At 40.1% G+C, this 19,797-nt stretch overlaps 1 protein-coding gene and 1 pseudogene across 1 annotated transcript; both read right to left on the bottom strand.

Moving 5' to 3' along the window:
* Window positions 1–1,486: 1,486 nt before the first annotated feature.
* LOC112164252 lies at window positions 1,487–11,627 on the bottom strand (annotated as a pseudogene).
* Window positions 11,628–14,239: 2,612 nt separating this feature from the next.
* Window positions 14,240–18,492, bottom strand: LOC112164251 (putative receptor-like protein kinase At3g47110). The gene is made up of 4 exons (XM_040506025.1): window positions 18,145–18,492; window positions 15,534–16,428; window positions 14,561–15,082; window positions 14,240–14,454 (listed from the first exon to the last, which is right to left on the bottom strand). The coding sequence occupies exons 1-3, from the start codon at window positions 18,490–18,492 to the stop codon at window positions 14,607–14,609; spliced, it is 1,719 nt and encodes a 572-aa protein (XP_040361959.1). The 3' UTR covers window positions 14,240–14,454; window positions 14,561–14,606.
* Window positions 18,493–19,797: the final 1,305 nt, after the last annotated feature.

The following is a 19,797-nucleotide window of genomic DNA, read 5'->3' as shown; positions in this document are numbered from 1 at the left end:
CAAATAACCCTATATTGAAACTTCTTCCTCATAGATTACCCCACCTGACTAAAATATTATCCGCTTACATGAGTTTTGAAGAAAATCAAGTTCAAAACAAAGCATGGATCCAATGTTAGAGTTCTACAGATTCATATAATTATGCATGACAAAAGTTTTAGACTGTAATTTCAAGCATATAATTGAGGACTTTCTAATCAACGGTTTGAGAGACTCACTTTTCGACTACATTACGGTAAATCAACTTTTAGATGTTTATGTATGAATGAGTAGATCACTTCAGAATTTTTTTTTTCCCCAAATTGCTAATCGTTAAGGTACCGAACTAAATCAAATAGATGGACGAACCAAATCTGTCAAACATTAATCGTTCATGTTCATAATTGATAAATCATGATAATGAATGCCTTAACGATTTTCAGTTTGGTTGAAAAATTGCACAAATGATCTATGCATAAATATCTAGACATCTAACGGTTGATTTGCGCAAATGTGATATAAAAGTGAGTCTCACAAAAACTTTTTGAACTAATCCTCATTTTAGTAGTACTCATTACAAGGACCCCATATATATAAAGCGTATACAATTAACCTCAATCTCTTTCAATACTTATATATGTTCATCTTCTTATTACCATCAATACTTTTAGATACAAGAAGAAATTAACTAAAGAACATTAATTAATGTAGTCCTTTATTTATTTAGGTAATAGTCTCATGATTTTATTAATGTTTTACAATACAGAAGCCACATTAACCACTACAAGTGGACTAGTGGTTCTTGTCTAGTTGGGTGTGTTCTCCAACCTAGGTTCGAACTCTAGAGCTGTCAAAGTGGCAAGGCACTGTGCTGCAATGCACAGTTGGAGCATTTCACATGCCCCGGAAGGGTTTATATTGGGCCTACGAAGCCTTTGGGTTCCCCTTGACAAAGTCAAAAAAAAAATAAAAATACAGAAGCCACATTGAGGCCCACATATTAATATTTTACAATACAAACCCAACACCAGAAGAGACAAAAACAAACACAGGCCAACACTACAAACCCAACACCAGAAGAGACAAAAACAAACACAGGCCAACACACACAGGCCCTTTATTATTCCGACTAATAGAAACTGATGAGTCGAACTCTTACTAGTACAAAAATTGAATCAGACAACGGCTAAAAATTGTCGTCTGATACAGAGCTGACTGTCATATATCTCGCTGTCGTCTAATGAAACATGATTTAGAGAACCGTCGTCTAAAGAACTCGGCATCCATGTCGATAGCATGTCGACAGGCTCTCGACAACATTAATTAATGTTGTGTGAACTTTACTCAGACAACGGACAACTTAGAATCCGTTGTGTGATTGCAATTCAGAAGTCATTTTTGTTTATAACCGTTGTGTGACTGTTCTTCAGACGATAGTTTTTATTTTGTATCCATTGTATGCATGCATGCCATGCATCACTTTGGACTGATTCAAAGCATGCATGCCATGCATCACTTTGGACTGATATTTTAGAGTTCATCCTGGTCACGGTCATCATCATCAGGACCAGGGCTAGTGTGATTGTGAACGTCAAGTAGATGGTTTTTGCGAGGCAAGATGCTTCGGAGGGAAGGCCAATTGGGACGGATTTGCTTCACGCCACCGATGAAGTCATTTGTGGTGCCAGGACCAAAGTTGATCCAGCAGTAGGAATCTCCTTTGAAAAGGTATGCCTCATTATACCTGTGTGAAGCAAGCGCTGCCTCGATTCCACTTGCAAAGATGGTGTTTTTCAAGCTAGGATAGCCATCGCGGATGGGCTTGACGTGGATGAGGCGCACAGTACCAGAACCGTAGTTTATAAGAGCATACTTGTCGTCTTTGAAGAGGTAAGCTTCATATTTTGTAGTTGACTCAAACGCGGCGTCTATGCCGCTTTCAAACACTGTGTTTCTCAAGAAGGGGAACATGTCAGAGATGCTAATCGGCCCTTTGATTATCTTGTCATTTGTGGTGTGTGGTGCGAAGTTAATGTGTGCAGAGAGATTCCCAGAGAATTAAGATAAGCTTCATCCCGATCGTGAGACTTGAAAGCAGAGTCTATACCATGTTCTGCAAAGACTGTGCCCTTGAGAGATGGATACCCATCGCAGATAAGAAGCGGTCCGTTCAATACCTTGTCGTTTGTGCCTCAAGGAGCATAGTCCAATAGCACATACTCGTTCTTCATCAATAGATAGGCTTCATTTCCGCGAGACGAATGGAATGCAGCATCTATGTAGCTTTCATAGTTAGCCACATCGCCAGCATACCAATCTGTGGTAGTGAAATTATCTTTGATGGCAGCGAGTTGTAGCCCGGAGATTGCAGGGGATCGGCAAATGCTAAGGGTTAGAAGCTGCCTCGTACCATTTACTCTTATTACAGTGCCGAGTCTCTCCCGTACGTGTTGTATACCTGCAAGTTGAGTGTACGTAACCTACGTAAGCCTAGTGTTCACTTTTGACATGAATATATGATAATTATATATATAGATATTTAAGTAACGGTCCATGTGTAGGGTAACCAACCTTCCATCACTAACAAGCCTGAAGCGTTGGGCAGAGCGAATGTATTGAGGGGCAATGCCCGCAACAAAAGAGACCTCGTCTTGAGAAGGGTACAGGTAACGATCACCAAGAGTCTCAGCAACCCAAATGCCACCAGGAGCATATATCTCATAACGATATACTTCCACAGTCTGAGGGACGTCGGGATGCCAACCGCTGTTAAGGGTGGTGCTAACGAAGGCGTGGGTGGCGGGTCTGCGGGAATCAAGAGGCGTACCACCATTATGGACATAGTGATCCAGATTGAAGTAGACTTGGTCGGTAGTGTCTTGTTGACGCCTCGCTTGGAAGCCATTTTGAAATACCTCCTGATAGGGGGTAAGATCCCAGCGGAACACATGGCGGAGTATGTCTTCTTCAGTTCTTCTCCACTGCTGCTTCTGTAAACGATGTCAGCCAGTGGGGGATCTGCAACACGGCAATTAAAGTAATAAACAGTTTCAACCAAAAATTGAGCTGCACGCACGTTGTCGTCATCGAGAGGTTGAGGGAAGGGTGCTGCACAGCCTCTCCATAGTGAATTCGGCTGGATCGACATTTTCTTCTCACCTGTAAATAAATTTCACTGTCATTTCTCCTGACTGGTGATGAAGAGTGTGTCAATTTGATGCAGCAAACAGGGATCCATGCAAGAGTTGAGTATGTGTTTTAAATAAAATGATAACAGATCTATATAGAGGAATATCAATTGAAAACGAAAACTTGATACAACTTTGAGAGTTTTGTTTATCAATGACAGAGATTGAGACCGAACCGTTCTAGTATTTGATACAAGAGAGAACAGAGAGCAAAGACATTCGATGAAGGAGTTAGAGCGAGGAAGGCCTCTATATATAGCATTGTGGCATTGTCCCTCTAGGTACACAATGATGTTGACAAGGACAAAGTGAATATTAAAGCAAAATTAGGTTCTTCATTTCCAACTGATACGTACCTTATCAATAAAAAAACCGAACTGAGACGCAAAGTTAGGTTCTTAATTTCCTTCTCGCATAATATATAGAAGCATGCATGTGCATGGATAGCACGTACTTACATCTCTATTAAGGTAGAAGAAGTCTGTTCCTATCGGAATTTCTTCTATATATATCAACACTTGTAACATGCATGCATATTTTGAAGTTGCTGCATGCATGCAGATGTGAGATGTGTAATGAGGCACATACATGCAATTGTGTACGTACGTCTGATCTTTGATATTTCTGGAATATGAGATTAATGAAATGAAATCATGCCATTGGCCTATCAGAACTTGAATGAAATAAGAATCTAGTTAAACTATTCAAATAAAGATGAGAACCAACAAAGCAAGAAACGGAACAGATCAGTGCTTTGCTTGAGAAAGCCATAAATTAACATGAAACAGATCGATGCTTTACGGAGGGGCGGATTCAGGATTGAAACCTTGGTCGGGCTTGAATTTCTTAAACAAATTTTTTTTTACCTTAAGTAATATTAACTCTCAGCATTTACCAACCTCCTCCAATATGATAAATTTTTAGAAGCTGTACTTAAAAGTTGAGGTAGGTCCTTCTTTACTTGAATAGCTTTAGTTGTTTGACCCTAGAATTAGCTTAAACCCAGTTTGCCTTTGCATAAATTTGTCCCCATGTGCTATCCATGTGACTACTTTTTCGATCTGCCTACTATGCAGATCTGTATCATAGACAAATCTAAAAAATATGGGTCTGTTCTTGAAATCGGGTTGGGTGACTTATGACTCATCAGATGCTGTTCCAGGAGTTATGATGGATGAGCTGTTTGACAAAATGTTTTTGTAAGATAATTTTACTCTGTTACCATGTAAAGAAAGGTATCTTGCTTGTCTTGACTTGCATGTACCTTCCGGTCAATATTTACTGAGAAAGGCTTGATTAACAAAGAGAATTCTTACAAGATATATAATTTCTTAGCTCCCGAAAACTCGGAGCTCCGTATACCGAAATCTAGGGTATCGTGCAGCAGAGCAGCGGCGTCGGTTTCGATCGCAACTGCTTGCTAGTGGACGTCTTCCGACGTCGATCGTCTGGTGTGCGTTGGGCGTGTGCAGCGGTAAGGTTTCTTCCGGTGTCGGGTTTGCAGGCAAGGCGGATTGGGTCTGGATCTACAGCGTCAGTTGTGGTTTGGGCTTCGAGTAGCAGGGCGGCGGAGGTCTCCGGTTCTCTGCTGCTTGAGCGAGGAGGCTTGACGTCGGCTGATTAGGTAACTGAAGGAGACAGTTGGACCGTGAGTGGATCGAGCGGCTGTAGCGTCAACAGAGGCAAGCTTTGGGCGGACGGGATGGCTGCCATGGGTCCGTATCTTGGGAGGCCGCCGGACTGAACCAGGGGCGGCAACAGTTCTAACAAGTCTTGCTAGGGTTCCGGCGTGAACTGGTATGGGTGTAGGGACGATGGCAGTGGGAGTGATTTGGGCCTGTTTGGGTCAAGCCCACTTTCCCTCATCTCTCTGACTTGGGCTAGATTTGCAGTTGGGCCTTGGTGAGCCCGGTTGGGGCTGGACTCAACACAATCCTATTTTGAAGTTATTCACTGCAAGGTCTGGTGGCTGGGTACACCAAGAGGTCTTAGGCCCCAAGCCAGTCAAAAAAGATGCGGAGAACCAGGGTTGTGTGGGAAAAAAATTTAGTTGTTAGTTGTCTTTTGTTTTTCCTTTCGGAGTTTAGTGTTTCGCAGTTTCCTTTTTTTAGGATTTTAGTTTTTGCATCTTCCTTTGGGAAGTGTGCCTGACTACGGTCAGTGGAGCAGTGAATGTAATGGGTGATCTTCGGATCTCCTAGAATGACCTTATACAGTCGTATGACCTTGTATGAGCGTGTGAAGTATGACATTAGCTCAAATTAAAAGGGGTGTATATGAGAACTTATCTGGAGCCATTCATTGGTGAAGATATTATAGAAATATTGAAGTTGCCCATATATAAGACTCCATATCGACTAGCGAGTGTCTAGTAGATTATTTGGCCCTGCTTTGTATATGGAGTAGTTTCGTTCGGGTGATTGTACTTTGGCATGCCAAGAGTGTGGCCAGTGTGTGTTTGGCACAAATGATTCGTTGAACTTTTGTGACGAAGTAAGGATGGATGCCCAGCCGTGCACAAATCATGCTGATTATGAATTTGTTTACTTGAGGATTCAATCCATGTATGCTCGCACTAAATTACAATTGTGTAGAGTTTGGGATTCACTGGCTGCAAATGTGACAAGTTACTAGAGATGCTGGCCGAGGTGATAATGACGATTGATGAAGTCATGCTATAAGAGATTAAGTGTATTTGTCAAACTTTGTATGACTAAGAAAGCCATGTGAGATTGTCACAGTAGTGTGTACCCTTCTAGTATTGCATGCAGTAATTATGCATTAAGAAAGCCACACCTAACATGTGTGCTTTCTACAATTAAAGTAGGCATGATTTATGACTTTGAGACTTTAGGGTAAGTATGCTTCACTCATTTTTTCGTATCAACATAGTACCTACGACCAAATTCCATCACGGAACCGTTAAATTTTACACGTGTCACGCACGTGAGTCACTTAATGAAGGCAAAAAGACTGATTTACCCTCAAAAGTTTTTTTTTTTCTTTATTTATTTCTTTCTTTCTTCTTCTTATGTTTTTGGTTTCTTCTTCGGAGTTCTTCCCCTGATTTGAATCATCAAGATTCAAATCATCTCAGTAGCGGGCCATTCCGGCTACATCATGGCCTTGAAGAACACCGACGCCTCCTTAAGCGATTACGGCCACGGTGAATCACAGCAGACACCTCCTCACCCTGCTCCGCCTGTCGAACTGCTCGTTCAAGTTCACCCCAGCCGCCGCCGCCAACGGCTTAGCCACCACCACTCTCGTTCTCTCCTCCGACCCCTTTGTATACACCATTGATCAGAAACTCAGACCCCGCCAGCCCTCCGTCACTCAAATCACAACTCCGTCAGCCCTCCGCCACCACTCTCAAATCACAACTCCAATCCTACCCCGCCATTCTCTCCGTCACTCCCGACATGCAACACCACCTCCACACCATCAACAACCACATGAACAACCTCTCCGTCATTCCCGACATGCAACACCACCTCTATCATTCCCGACATGAACAACCACACATACAAAAACTCAACAACCCCTCCATCAAATTATAAGATCCAATTCAAACTCAAATCACCCATAAAACTCATCAAACGAAACACAACACACATTGGGCAAGCATATATTCAATAATTTCCAATCAATTTGAGTACCTTCTGGAGCTGATTGTAGCTAACATCGTCGCGATGCTTGGACCAAAACCCATTGGGCGAAGAGAGAGTGTAAATGGGTGAAGCCCCATCACTGAATTGGTCGTCCCTCTAAGCTAAGCCAGGGATTTTGGGTTCAATCAGAGGCAATTGTAGGCTAGAGAATTGAGAGTGAAGTGGGAGGCCGACGATGCCGACGAAGGTCTGGAAAACGAGGATGCAGGGGGTTAGGTTGCCCATTGCTGAAGAGGACGAGGGTGAAGAAGAAGAGGACCATGAGGAATAAAAAGGGTTTCGCAGGAGATCAAGAAAGGAAATGGGCTCGATGGGCGCGGCGGCGGTGTTGGTTGAACTGATCGACTGGTGTGGTCTGGTGTTGGTTGCGGTGGTGTTGGCGAGGAGAGAAGGAGAGTGAGAGGAGAGAGAGAAGGAGAGTGAGAATGAGAGGAGAGAGAGAGAGAAAAGAAATAAGAAATTTCTTTTTTTTTTTTAATAAAAATGTGTAAAAAGATAATTTTACCCTTAAATTTAACGGTTCCGTGACGGAATTTGGTCGTAAGTACTATGTTGATACGAAAAAATGAGTCCAGATATCACATTGATAACTTTGTAAGTTCAGGTATCATTTTGACAGTCCTCACAGTGTCCGGACACTGTTGGTGCATTTTTCCCATATATATATATATATATATTTATATTAATTGAAGCCAAAAGTGATATATATACACACACATATGAAATACAAGATTACTATGTTGTACCATAGAGAGGGCCGATTCAAGCACCCCATACTTGACTTTTAGATCATAGGATGTCTTCTCAATCTTAGCCTTCCCCGTAACTCTCACTCAATCAATATAACAAATCCATAAAAAGAGAAGAAAAATAAAAAATGACTAACATCAAACTAGAACCTTGCACAAGGTGTTCTTTATTACGCCGGAGCTTTTCCCTCAACCTCACGAGCTTCTCATTTTGAAGCATTAATCTACATGACCACCAAACACTTCTTTCCTCGAATCTGCAAATTCCAGAACAAAATCATTTCAAATCGGAGCACATAAACAGAGAACAACTAAAGAAGGGACTAAGGGAGTACCTGGTGCTTGGTGAGCTTTCTTCGAATAACCCTGCTCTTGTTCTTGTACGCTTCCCTCAACACAGCTCCAAAGTAAGATCACCAAGAGCTGAGAGAGAGAGAGAGAGAGAGAGAGAGTAGGGCGGACGAGACTCAGAGACTCTAATTCTCGGAGAGTTCTGGTGGTTTAAATCATATTGGGCTAGAGGTCGAAGAGGAAGAAAGAAGGAGGCAGCTGATCGAGTGAATGAGTTTATGAGTGAAGACTGAACAAAAGGGGATTAGGTTTGGGTCTTTACTCTTTAGGGCTGAAGACGCTAATTCAGTGTGTTCGGTCATAGGATAAGAATTTTGAGCCTTGCAGTGTAACCACTCATATACAGACACCTGTATTCTTTTCATGGAAAAAAAACTAGGGCCCGGCCCATACCGGTCGAGCTTTCACAGGCCGGTCCGGGTTTGCGGGTTTTCAAGCTTAAACGCCCAGCCTTAGTTCAACCTCACCCCTTCCATATTTAGTTGGCTAACGTTAGACTCAATTTTTCTACTCGGCACAATTTTAGAGTAACGGTAATTTCAATAAGAGTTTGAAAAAACAAAAAAGTTATATATATATATATATATATATATATATATATATATATAGAGGCCCGATCTACAGCGGACGTCCGCACTTTCACTAAAGTGCGGACGGCGACACAGCAGGCTGTTCCAGGCATCGACAGCAGCGCGGAGCTTGCCAGACGGAGGCCGGAGGCTTCCCAGACGAGTTTAGGCAGCGATTGAGGTCGGAGCAGGTCGGGGTTGCAGGTTTCTGGGCAGCGACCTGACCTGTAACTGCAACCGGACATGCAGCGCTGCAACCTCGTCGACGGCGACTCCACCAGACTGCAGACAGGTCCGTCCAACCCCTGGCCTCTGTCCGGCATGCTCCGTCGCGCCCTGAGCAGAGCTGCTGCGTCGCCGTCCGTACTTTAGCGAAAGTGCAGACGTCCGCTCTCGATCCTCTCCATATATATATATATATATATATATGATAATAAATGTGTATATATATATATATATATATATATATATATATATATATATATATGATAATAAATGTCTGCTTGCTTAAGGGACAGTTTTTAAGAGGAGTAATGATATGGGGCCTCAATGAGGTCTAAGATTTGTGACCTCAAATCCTAGGTGTCATGCCATGTAAGTAAATACAAATTTTATTTTCAATTCCACATAATATATCTTGCCACATCATACTATTGCAACACTAACTTTACCCTTTTACATTTCCTTTTAACATCTAGGCGGTGAATCAATTACATTAATGAAATTAATTAGGTGACAAAAAAATATATCAGCTATTAATTATGTATGAATTTAAGAGATATGTCCACAGATTCTTTGACCAATATTTTTCTTCATTTGATTAAATTCTTTCCTTTAATTTTTCTTTCCAAATGGCATTAATATATTGAATTATGTGTCAAGAAATAGATGTTAACTTTTCTTTCCAAATATTGATTAATTTCATCCAAAAAAAAAAATAGCATTAAAAAATTGAATTTGGGAAATACTTATTTCTAAATTAAGAGGTAAGAAAAAAATTTCACGTTAGCAGCCATTAATTAACATCTACAATCTAAATATAAGGGAAAAATAAACAAAAAATAATAAATTAAGATCTAAGGTTTAAACCCTAGCTACATAAAGAGAAAACAATGAACAAAAGAATATATACAATCATATGAATATATATTTTTCACATTATATTTTCAAAATTTGCAGGAACCCAACAAAGGTTGAATTCATATACATGTGTTTTGCAAATCTATTAATTGAATGTACGTGCAAATCTATTAACTGAATTACATGAAATTTTTTCTACTCTTGATTGAAGAAAAAAAAAATTGTTGTTTAAATCTAAGCATGAGTGTAATGAAAAGAACAAAAAATGAAAGAAAGCCATTTTTTTGTTTTTTTAGAAGAAAACCAAAATAATTTAGAAGGATAAGATGATCTTTTTCTCAAGAATTACATGGCATTGTTTGACAAATAGGTGATGTATGTAGATGACATGGCTTGACACCTAAGATTGAGGCCACAAATCATTTTCCTTTTAAGAGACTGTGAGGGACAAGTAAATCTGACGGCTGAAAACAAATGCGCAATTTTAAGTTGTTATAATTTCAGCTTTTTAATTTGGGTCAGGCTGTGTTATGTTAATATTTCTCATACATCAACTATTTTTACCACTTCGAGGACTCATTTTACCACTTTAAGGATTAATTTTGCCACTTGAAGACTTATGTGGTAATTAAGAAAATTTACCACTTTAAGGACTCATATTACCACTTTGAGGACTAATATTACTATTTTGAGGACTCATTTTACCATTTTAAGGCAATTGTATGCATGTCATACGTTAACACATTGTAGAATTTCTCTTTTAATTTAATACATGTGGTTGTGATGCATTTGTCCCTCACATTATCTTAAAACTGTCCCTTAAGTGAACAAGTCTGTATAATAATAATATATTGTTATTCTAATGTCTTGTGATATTTTGATTTTACGTTATTGCTACATATTATGAGTTTGTTCTCGAAATCAGGATGTGTGATCGACTCATAAGATATTTCAGGAGTTATGATGGATGATGCAGAAATATTGTTTGATCAAATGTATCTCGCAAGAAGATGTGTTCGATTAAATGAATCGTGATGATCAGAGATGATTGATATCCTTTCATATATACCATCGTACAAAAGATTTTAATTCAAAACTGTCATAATCTATTTACCAATATAAATCATATATTCAATGAGATTTTATTTTCTTAATCTAAAAGGGTCTATCCACCATATTAGAAAAGCTTGTTTAATCCCACCACAACTATGATCATTAAAATTTCATTGTGAAGATTATATAATTTTTTTTTTTTGAGTAAAAGAGTTCATCTCATTATGTAAATCAGCAAACAGTACAAAAACAATTCACTGCCATGAGATTGACATAAAGAATCGTTCCGTAGAAACTGCTACAAAGCCACCCCTAACAAAAAAACAAACAAACTAGTAATCTCCTAACACACCCACCTTTTAAGATTAAACCCAAAACAAAGAAAAGTAGAGCACTGTAGAAGATTAAATTGGCAATGAGGTCTCTCTTTTCCCTGTGATCTTTCCCACTCAATGCAAGAAAAAAAATAGACCCATCATCCTTTTGTGAAGAAGAACGGAGGCCCAAAACTAAATTAAAAATTGAAGACAAAACAACTGCCTGGGCCCAAAACAAAATCCTAGCAGCCCAATGCCAGACCCAACCAACATACCTAGGATAGACCCTAGATGAGAAGACAATACCCATGCCGCCACCGCCATTCACCATTCGCTGGAATAAGCCGCTTACACTTCCACCACCACTGATAGTACCCACTTGGAGGCCGCCACCCATATCAACACGCATCCAGGACATAGATGGATCCAATTCTGTCAAATGAGGACGAGCTCCACCACCAACCTCGAAACCCAATTCTATCCTGACATCAACCTCTGCCACCAGAGAAGAATCTGGATCACCACTAATCCCTTCATCCTCCATAGAAATTGACGGATCCCAGTCCAACCAGAGATCGCCATCACCATGCAAAAAGGCCCTGACACCAATGCCCACCCTCGCAGTCTTCATCCAACCTGCATCCCGGTCCCAAGCCCAAGTCGACTCCATGTCAGTGGCCTGACCACCATTAATGAGCACAAAACCCGACCACAACAAGGAGAATAAGACCGCAGCCTACAGAGAATAGACACCGTCGAGCGAGCCCGATGACACCAAGATGCAACCAAGACGAAGGTCAAGAGACCCTTTTCTTGGTTGAAAATGCAAATCTTTTAAAACTTCAATTTTGGTGGATAAGAATCCAAATCAAGTTTACCTCAACTGTTGAGTTCGAATTAGAGTCTTAACAGTTTCAACGAGAAAGCCAAGTTCCAGCCTAATTTGAGTTGTCTCGTGATTAAGAGTGAGTTAGTCTTAACCTCGATTTATTTCTTTTACAAACCAAGTTCGAATGATATGTAGTTGAGAACTTGGGGAGCCAATTTATAGCCCAAGGTTTGGTTTGGGCAGAAATGAAAATGTTGGGCTGGGTTCTCACAACTTGATAACTTAGTAATGGCATCTCCGAGCAAGTTATTTGTTTATTCCACTAGTCAGATTACCAGTTCAAGTTTAGCTCAATCACCATAATGGAGTAGGAGGTGAACACAGTCGAGCTCACCCTTATAATTGTACATTGTAGTACTACGATAAACTAGAACATGACGTTTCAGTGATTTTACTAATCATTTTTTTTGGTTCACATAATAACTCTTTATTCAATTCTGCAGAAAATGTGGGTGGGATTTAATTATATGCAGGAAAGGTGTTTGAAGAAATGTTTCTTACAGAAAGATGTGCCCGATTGAATCAGAAGTGATGATTTTATCTCTAACGCCAATGTTAAGAAAGATACTCCGGACTTACTACGAGATTTTCTCTCAACTAGTTTTTCTCTCAAAACCCTAGCAAGCGGCCTCCTTGCCGCTCCCTACCCCCAACCTCTCTTTCAAGTCTCTTTCATGGCTTCCATCGCCGCCGTCACCGCTAGCTTTGCGGCCTCCTTGGCTCTGGCTGAGGGTGGTCAAGCCCCTGACCTTGGAAAAATTGGTGGAGGTCTGGTGAAGAAATCCTCCCAATATTTTCTTCTTGGGAAACCTCTTACTTGCAAACCTGTGGATTCTTCCACTTTCAAATCTCATTTTCTGCGTACTTGGATGGTAGAAAAGGAATTTAGGGTTCAGGAAAAGAATGACAACCTGTTCCTATTCTCTTTCGGATCAGCCCGAGATCGAAATAAGGTTCTCAAAGGTGGAGTTTGGTGTTTTGATCGTGCTCCAGTCTGCCTAGAGGAGTACGACGGAGTTTTACCCATTGCTGAAGTTTCCATGAAACATGTTCGAATCTGGGCTAGGGTTTCAGGTATTCCTCCATTGTATGAAGAGCCTGATAACCTAGTCCTCATTGGGAATCTCCTGGGGGGTTTCCTGGAGTATGACAAGAAGGAGTTTCGGAGAGGATTGATGCGCATCCTCTTCTTGCATGACATCTCCAAACCTATCCTCCTTGAGCGTAAGATCTTCTTGGAGACAGGGATTGAACCACTCTTGAAGTTTCAATTTGAGCATCTCAAAGGTAGGTGTTCTCAATGCAGCCTACTTACGCATTCGGGAATTAAATGCATGGCGCCCAACCCAGCCATCTCCACCTCTAGAGCTATACCTTTTGGTGGTCCTTCAATTGTAGGTGGAATTTTCTCTTTTTCAGCCCAGGCCAGCCGAGAACTTCCACAACCCTCCTCTGCCTTGCTCAAGAAGAAAAAGCCTATAATCCGAAAGCTAGACAAATCATTATCAGAAGTTGATCCATCTGGGAGTCCCGTGCCCGATATGGCGGATAAGGAAACTGATGGACCTGTAGGAGCACAGCAGGTAGAGCAGGTTGGGACCGATGCTTCTGATTCAGCCTTCAGGGCTAGGAGTTCCGAGTATAGCTCACCTGTTCAGGCTGCGCAAATGGAGCCTAAGGTGTATAAGAAAAGAAACAGGACTAGAGGTTGCACTCCCTCCCCAAAGAAACTCAAGACAATCCTGGGTGGGAAGATACCCATACTGCAAGCAGATGCCCTAGGGTTGATTGAAGCTGCTACTGAGAGTGAACAAGGAATCCTGAAGAAGAAGGTTGGAAGACCTCTAGGAAGCAAGAACAAACATCCTCGCCCACAGAAGAAGATGAGTGGGACTTTGCGTCTGACTTACTCTTCGGTTGATGCTGCTCATGAGATTAGCCCTAAGAATAAGGGCAAAGGAAAGCCTTAAGCTTCCTTGGTTCGATACCTAGCATTTGATTCTAGTCTATTTCTATTTAGGTTTAGTTTCTCTGATTGTACACCAATTGAGGTCCTTGGCAATTAGAGTTACTCTAGCAAGGGTCTAGATAGTTGTTGGATTTGTCTCCTTATGGCTAGGTTAATCCTCTGTGCTTCAGTTGTTCCCAATGGGGGTTACCTGTTATGTGCTTAACAGCTTAGACCAACTAGGTATTACTTGGTGTAAGACAGCATATAATGTACGTGCCTTCTGGCCATGATTAAGTAATGAAATTATCTTCAAAAAAAGAAAGATACTCCGGACTTGTTGTTTTCCATTTACACAAAACAAAACAAAACTAGAGCTATGAATTGGACTGGTTTTACTTCTCTAATAATTTCCACAAACCCAATTGGATTACATGCATCACTTATTACACATAATTAAGATACAACATAAGTCTCCATTGGATCTCAGGGGAAATCTATACAACAAACAACTCATAACCTCGAAATCAAAATGAAGCACTCACAATTTAGTAGCTGCAACTTATTTTTTCCACACTAGTAGAAAATTATCTTGCCTTTAGACGTCTCCAGCATTACAACTCAGAGAATTAATTTTGACTCCTCGCTTCCGGTGCTATACTGTACAAGTTATTTGCATAAAAACATGAGGATTATGCAATCATAAAGAGAAATGAGAGAATGAATGAATAAAAACGAAATGAACAAAAGCCAAAAAAAAAAATACCACTTGTTGCACATATCATAAAGAAGAAAATAATAGCACTTCTTGTTTAGCTTCTTCTTGGCCTCTCTCGACGAATGTCAACACTAGTGTAAGCAATTTTTATATGATGTAGCTCCCTGTGGACCTCTTCCATAGACATCCTATTCTTTGGCGATTCTTCTGAGCATGCAAGTCCAATCTGAAGGGTTGGAAGTATGCACTTCCACACGTAAGTGCTCATCGTGCTTGAATTCTCATTGTCAATGTTGTCTTCAATTGCTTCGATTTCATTGTTGTAACAACGAATACTGGTCACTTCATTGTTTGTTGTTGAAGTCGTAGTCTCTGCTAAAGTGGCAATAAGAGTAGGATCTACAATTTGCATAAGTCTTCCTTGAATGGCTGTCTTAACAAAAGTATGGATATTGCAACCATCTACAAACATTTCATTAGTGGGTCTTCTTCCCGTGAACAATTGCAGCACAAGTATCCCATAACTATATACATCCCCTTGTTTTGATGGCTCAACACCAACAACATACTCTACAATTCATAAAACAATCAAATATATCAATTCTCTGTGTATAATTTGGAACCTAACTACTGGAGTACGCAAAGTTTCTTTTGTTGATCAGACTGAACTTTTTCATTATCAATGGTTAATGATGTATGAATGTATTAAACAAATGAATTTCAATACTGGGTTGAGAAAGAAAGATAGAACAAATTTCATCATCAATATCTTTTCTATCTTAGAGAAAGACATCATTTCTATCTTGTCTCATTACAACCTTTGAGATATCATATCTTATATTGCTTGTCAAATTGTACTTAGACATTTGTTAGGACTTAAATTGGATGTCAGAGCCACATATTAATTAAACATAAGTTACCATGCTCCTATTTGTTTTACTTCTATCCAATTTCATATTTATCTACAATAAACATGTATATAGATATTTAAGAAATTATATACTAGATAGAAGATTGTTACCTGGAGCAGTATAGCCAATGGTACCCTTTATCCCAACAGTGCTGCTTTGATTTTCAGAGGAGTCTGGGGTCGGTGGGATGAGTCTTGCTAACCCAAAATCACCAACACGAGCAATCATGTCATTATCAAGAAGAACGTTGCTTGGCTTTATGTCACAGTGAATAATTTGTGGTTCACAATGGTCATGAAGATAACACAATGCAGATGCCACATCAACAGCAATATTCAGTCTTTGAAGAAGGTTCAAGCTCCTTGATTGGTTTTCTCTATGCAACCACTCCTCTAAACTCCCATTTGACATATACTCAAAAACTAGAGCTTTGAAGTCGTTACCATTGTAATCTGTGCTGGAGCAACATGTTAAGATCTTCACAAGATTCCTATGCCGGATATTTCTTAGTGCATTGCATTCTGCCACAAAACACTTGGAAGCTCCTTTTTGTTCAAGGTTGAGGACCTTTATGGCAACAACGTTGTTTTCTTGTTGATCAAGAATCCCTTTGTATACAGAGCCAAAGCCACCCGATCCAATTTGATTGCTCGGAGAGAATCCACCAGTAGCTTGATGAAGTGTCTGGAATGAAACTTTTGAAAGGAAGTTGATTGATGGCACTACAGATAATGGTTTCTTCTTTTGAAATTTTCTTCTCCAATAAAGAGTTAAGATGACTACAAACAGAAGAGAGCATCCAGTGACTAAAGAAATTGTGAACTTTAGTTTGAATCCGTGCAACTTTCTCTGCTTTGCTACTTTGATGGGGCATGCTGGTAGGTGCAATTCTGAAACACCTCCACATAGTTTCGTATTTCCATTTAATGAAATTGCACTAGTGTTTCGAAAAATTCCTTCTTTCGGTACCTCACCCTCTAGATTTGACGCAGTCGGAATGATAAACTAGGTTTACCAGCAATAAACCTAAGCAAACGATTCTGGAGTCCACCAGAGATAAAAGAGAATAATCTCAATATATTGATAAAAGATGATAAGATGCCCTAGGGCGGGTTTACCCTAATAAATAAGAGAAAAGTACCCTAGGGCGACTAACAACGAAACCCTAAGGCCCATGGATAAAAACGAAAACAATCCAAAAATAACTAAGAAAACCAAAAACGGGTAAAATAGAAAAATGCCGTTTTGAGGCCCTAAACGATCCCGAAAGCCCGAAAAAGGTCACACGTCGTGGCATAGCGACGAGTTTGCTTTCTGGCGCGATTCCCTTTCCGGAAAGCTAAAGTGCGTCCCGATCGGACTCCGGAGGCCCATTTCACGTCTACTAGTCCCTTTTCGGTTTCCACCCTTAGCACGATCCAATTGTTCTTGAAATTGGACCGCTATCTGTTCTACATCAAGATTATTGGACGAAAGGTTCAAATATAACAAGAATAGAAGTCTCTGTAGGTCTTTTGGAATATGTCCTGACAAATTGTTTTGTGAAAGATCTAGATACTGTAGACCTCTCAGAGAAGCCAAAGAAGAAGGTATGACTCCTTGAAAGAGATTTCCTTGAAGGTTAAGAAATTCAAGGCTCAAACAATTTCCAATGGTTTCTGGGATTTCTCCTGTCATATTATTTATGGAAATATCTAGTCTATTGATATTCTTTAGCTTACCCACACCTAGAGGTAGACTACCAGTTAGTGAGTTTTGTGACAAGTTGACTGAGGTAAATAAGGAGGAAAGACCAATAACCTGTGGTGGTATATCTCCACTAAGTCTATTCTGTGATATTTCCAATAACTGCAAACTTTTGCAATTGCCAAGATCCGAAGGAATGCTTCCCTCTAAATTATTAACCGCTAAAATGAGGTGAAACAATTGGGTGAGGTTTCCTAGGGAAGATGGGATCTGTCCTGATAATTTATTAACTTGTAATAACAATAATTGCAGCTTTTGTAACTTCCCAAAAGAAGCTGGAATGACACCTGTTAATAGGTTATAATCCAGCGACAAGAGTATTAAATTGTTGAGATTTCCTAATGTTTCAGGAATCATTCCGGCTATTAGATTGCTCCCAACCAAGAGTTGAGTAAGTTTGGTTGAGAAATTGCCTATGGAGTTGGGTAAAACACCTCCAAAATTGTTAAAACTCAGAGCAAGCAGTTCCAGATTACTGCAATTTGTCAAGAATGTTATACACCCCAAATCATTAGATGAATTACTTCCTAGATTATTCCCTCCTAAGCTGAGCCACTGAAGATGGGGAAGATTTCCAAAACTTTCGGGAACTTGCCCAACAAAATTGTTTTCCCCAAAATCAATTTCCTGCAGCTGAGAAGCATTAGCAAAAGAAACTGGGATATGCCCAGAGAATTCATTTTTATTAATCCGTATCTCTCGGAGATTAGGCATGTTTTGGCCTATTGCAGGTGGAATACTACCCCTAAACTCATTACCCGTAATTGAGAAGCGGGTCATAGATGATATGTTAAAAATGGAGGGAGGGATCATACCGGAGAGTTGATTGAGAGAGACGTAAAATATAGACAAACTTTGTAGTCTTCCTATCTCCTCTGGGAGATTGCCCACCAAATTGTTATCCGTTAAGGAAAATTTAGAGATTGATGAAAGATTCCCCAAGGAAGGTGGAATGCCTCCTGTCAGATTGTTTACCTGAAGATTAAGATACACAAGTTTCATCAATGAGCCAATCTCTGAAGGAATTTTCCCGGTAAGGTGGCTTGATGCAAGGCTTATGATGCTTAATTTCAAGCAAAAGGTCAGGTTGACTGGAATTTCCCCCTCCAACATGTTGAAAGTTAGATTGAGATGTCGCAGTCGGAACAAATGATCAACTTGATTTGGAATCTTGCCAGAGAAGCTATTGTGTGGAAGGCTGAAGGTCCTGAGAAAGGAGAGGTTGGCAATGTAAGGTGATATGGTTCCAAGGCTGTTACTCTTTGATGCCTTCTGCCGCAAGTAATTCCATGCCAGTTGCAGAAGTGAACTGATCCATTCCATGAGTTCAAGAACCCGTGTGGATCGGCGACTATGGATTCTTTGAATTTGAGCAAAGCCAATCGATCGGTTTCATTGCCAAATGCATTTGCAGCTATAGTGGCAGGTAAGAAAAAGTTGATAAGAAAGAGATGGGTAATCACATGAAGGCATATAAACCAAAATGCACATTCATGAAGAAGCACCATTGAATTTGCAGAAGATGCAGGAAGTTGGTGATGGAGAAGAGAAAATTATGCAATGCAGATTAAGCTAGCTGATCTTTCAAAATGCGGTATTTAACATCCAAATTAACATGTGGCAGAAATTTGATTGAATTGATTAAATAAAGAGGAGATCAGTAGAGATAGTATTGAAGACGTACGACTAAAGACTTGGACTTAATTGGACAGAGGATGGTGGACATGGCCGAAATTTGGGGTGGAAGAAAACTTGGAACTTGGAAGCAGCGAGCCCTGCACTAATCAAGCCTGGAAAATGGTCTAACAGCTGATGATTACTAATTGGTTTATTCTAATGTCTTTTAAGACTCATATTTTCGTGGGTAATTAACTACCTAGACTAAGTCGATCTACTTTATTATAGCCAATTAGCCAGGATTAACAACGTTTAGGCCAGCGCCACTACTGGATTACTATAGTCTATAGACAAGAAATGATATGTTTAATAGAAACAAAATGAGAAAGGGGGAGTTTTCATGAATGGGATGAGAATAGGGTCCAACGTACCCACCCACCCAAAATTAAATTCACTAAACTAATAAAACTTGAAATCTAGTGACACGTACGTTTGCTACTGATATTGGCATGTGAAACACACATTTGAGATCAAGAGCTCACATGCCTGTATTTGGCTTGCGTTTTCATACCCATAGTCTTAATTTTTCTACCAGTATTGTTGTATTTGGATTACCCGCCCAATTTGCTGCTGATATTGGCATGTGAGCTCTTGAACTCAAGAGACTATAACAATCAGTTTTTTCTTGTTTCAGTTCTACACTTCTACACAAAAGAAATACAGGCATCACCAACAAAGATAAGTAATAGCGCGTTCACACTAGTCTTGCAGTATCTTCACAGCCTCAGTAAATAGCACTTCAGGTTACGCTAATACCCCAGTTGATTCAATGGTAACTGCGAGTGAAAAATGAGAGAACTCTGAAAACAGCCATAGAAACAAATTGCGCTACATTGATACTTCTTCCTCATAGATCACCCTAAATGACTCCTCAAATATTATCTGCTTACATGATTTTGAGGAAAACCAAGTTCATAACTAATCATGAGTCCAATTTCTGACTTCTACAGA

Source organism: Rosa chinensis, chromosome 5, assembly GCF_002994745.2.
Source record: "Rosa chinensis cultivar Old Blush chromosome 5, RchiOBHm-V2, whole genome shotgun sequence".
NCBI classification, from domain to species: domain Eukaryota; kingdom Viridiplantae; phylum Streptophyta; class Magnoliopsida; order Rosales; family Rosaceae; genus Rosa; species Rosa chinensis.
This window is presented reverse-complemented; position numbering and strand designations above follow the sequence as displayed.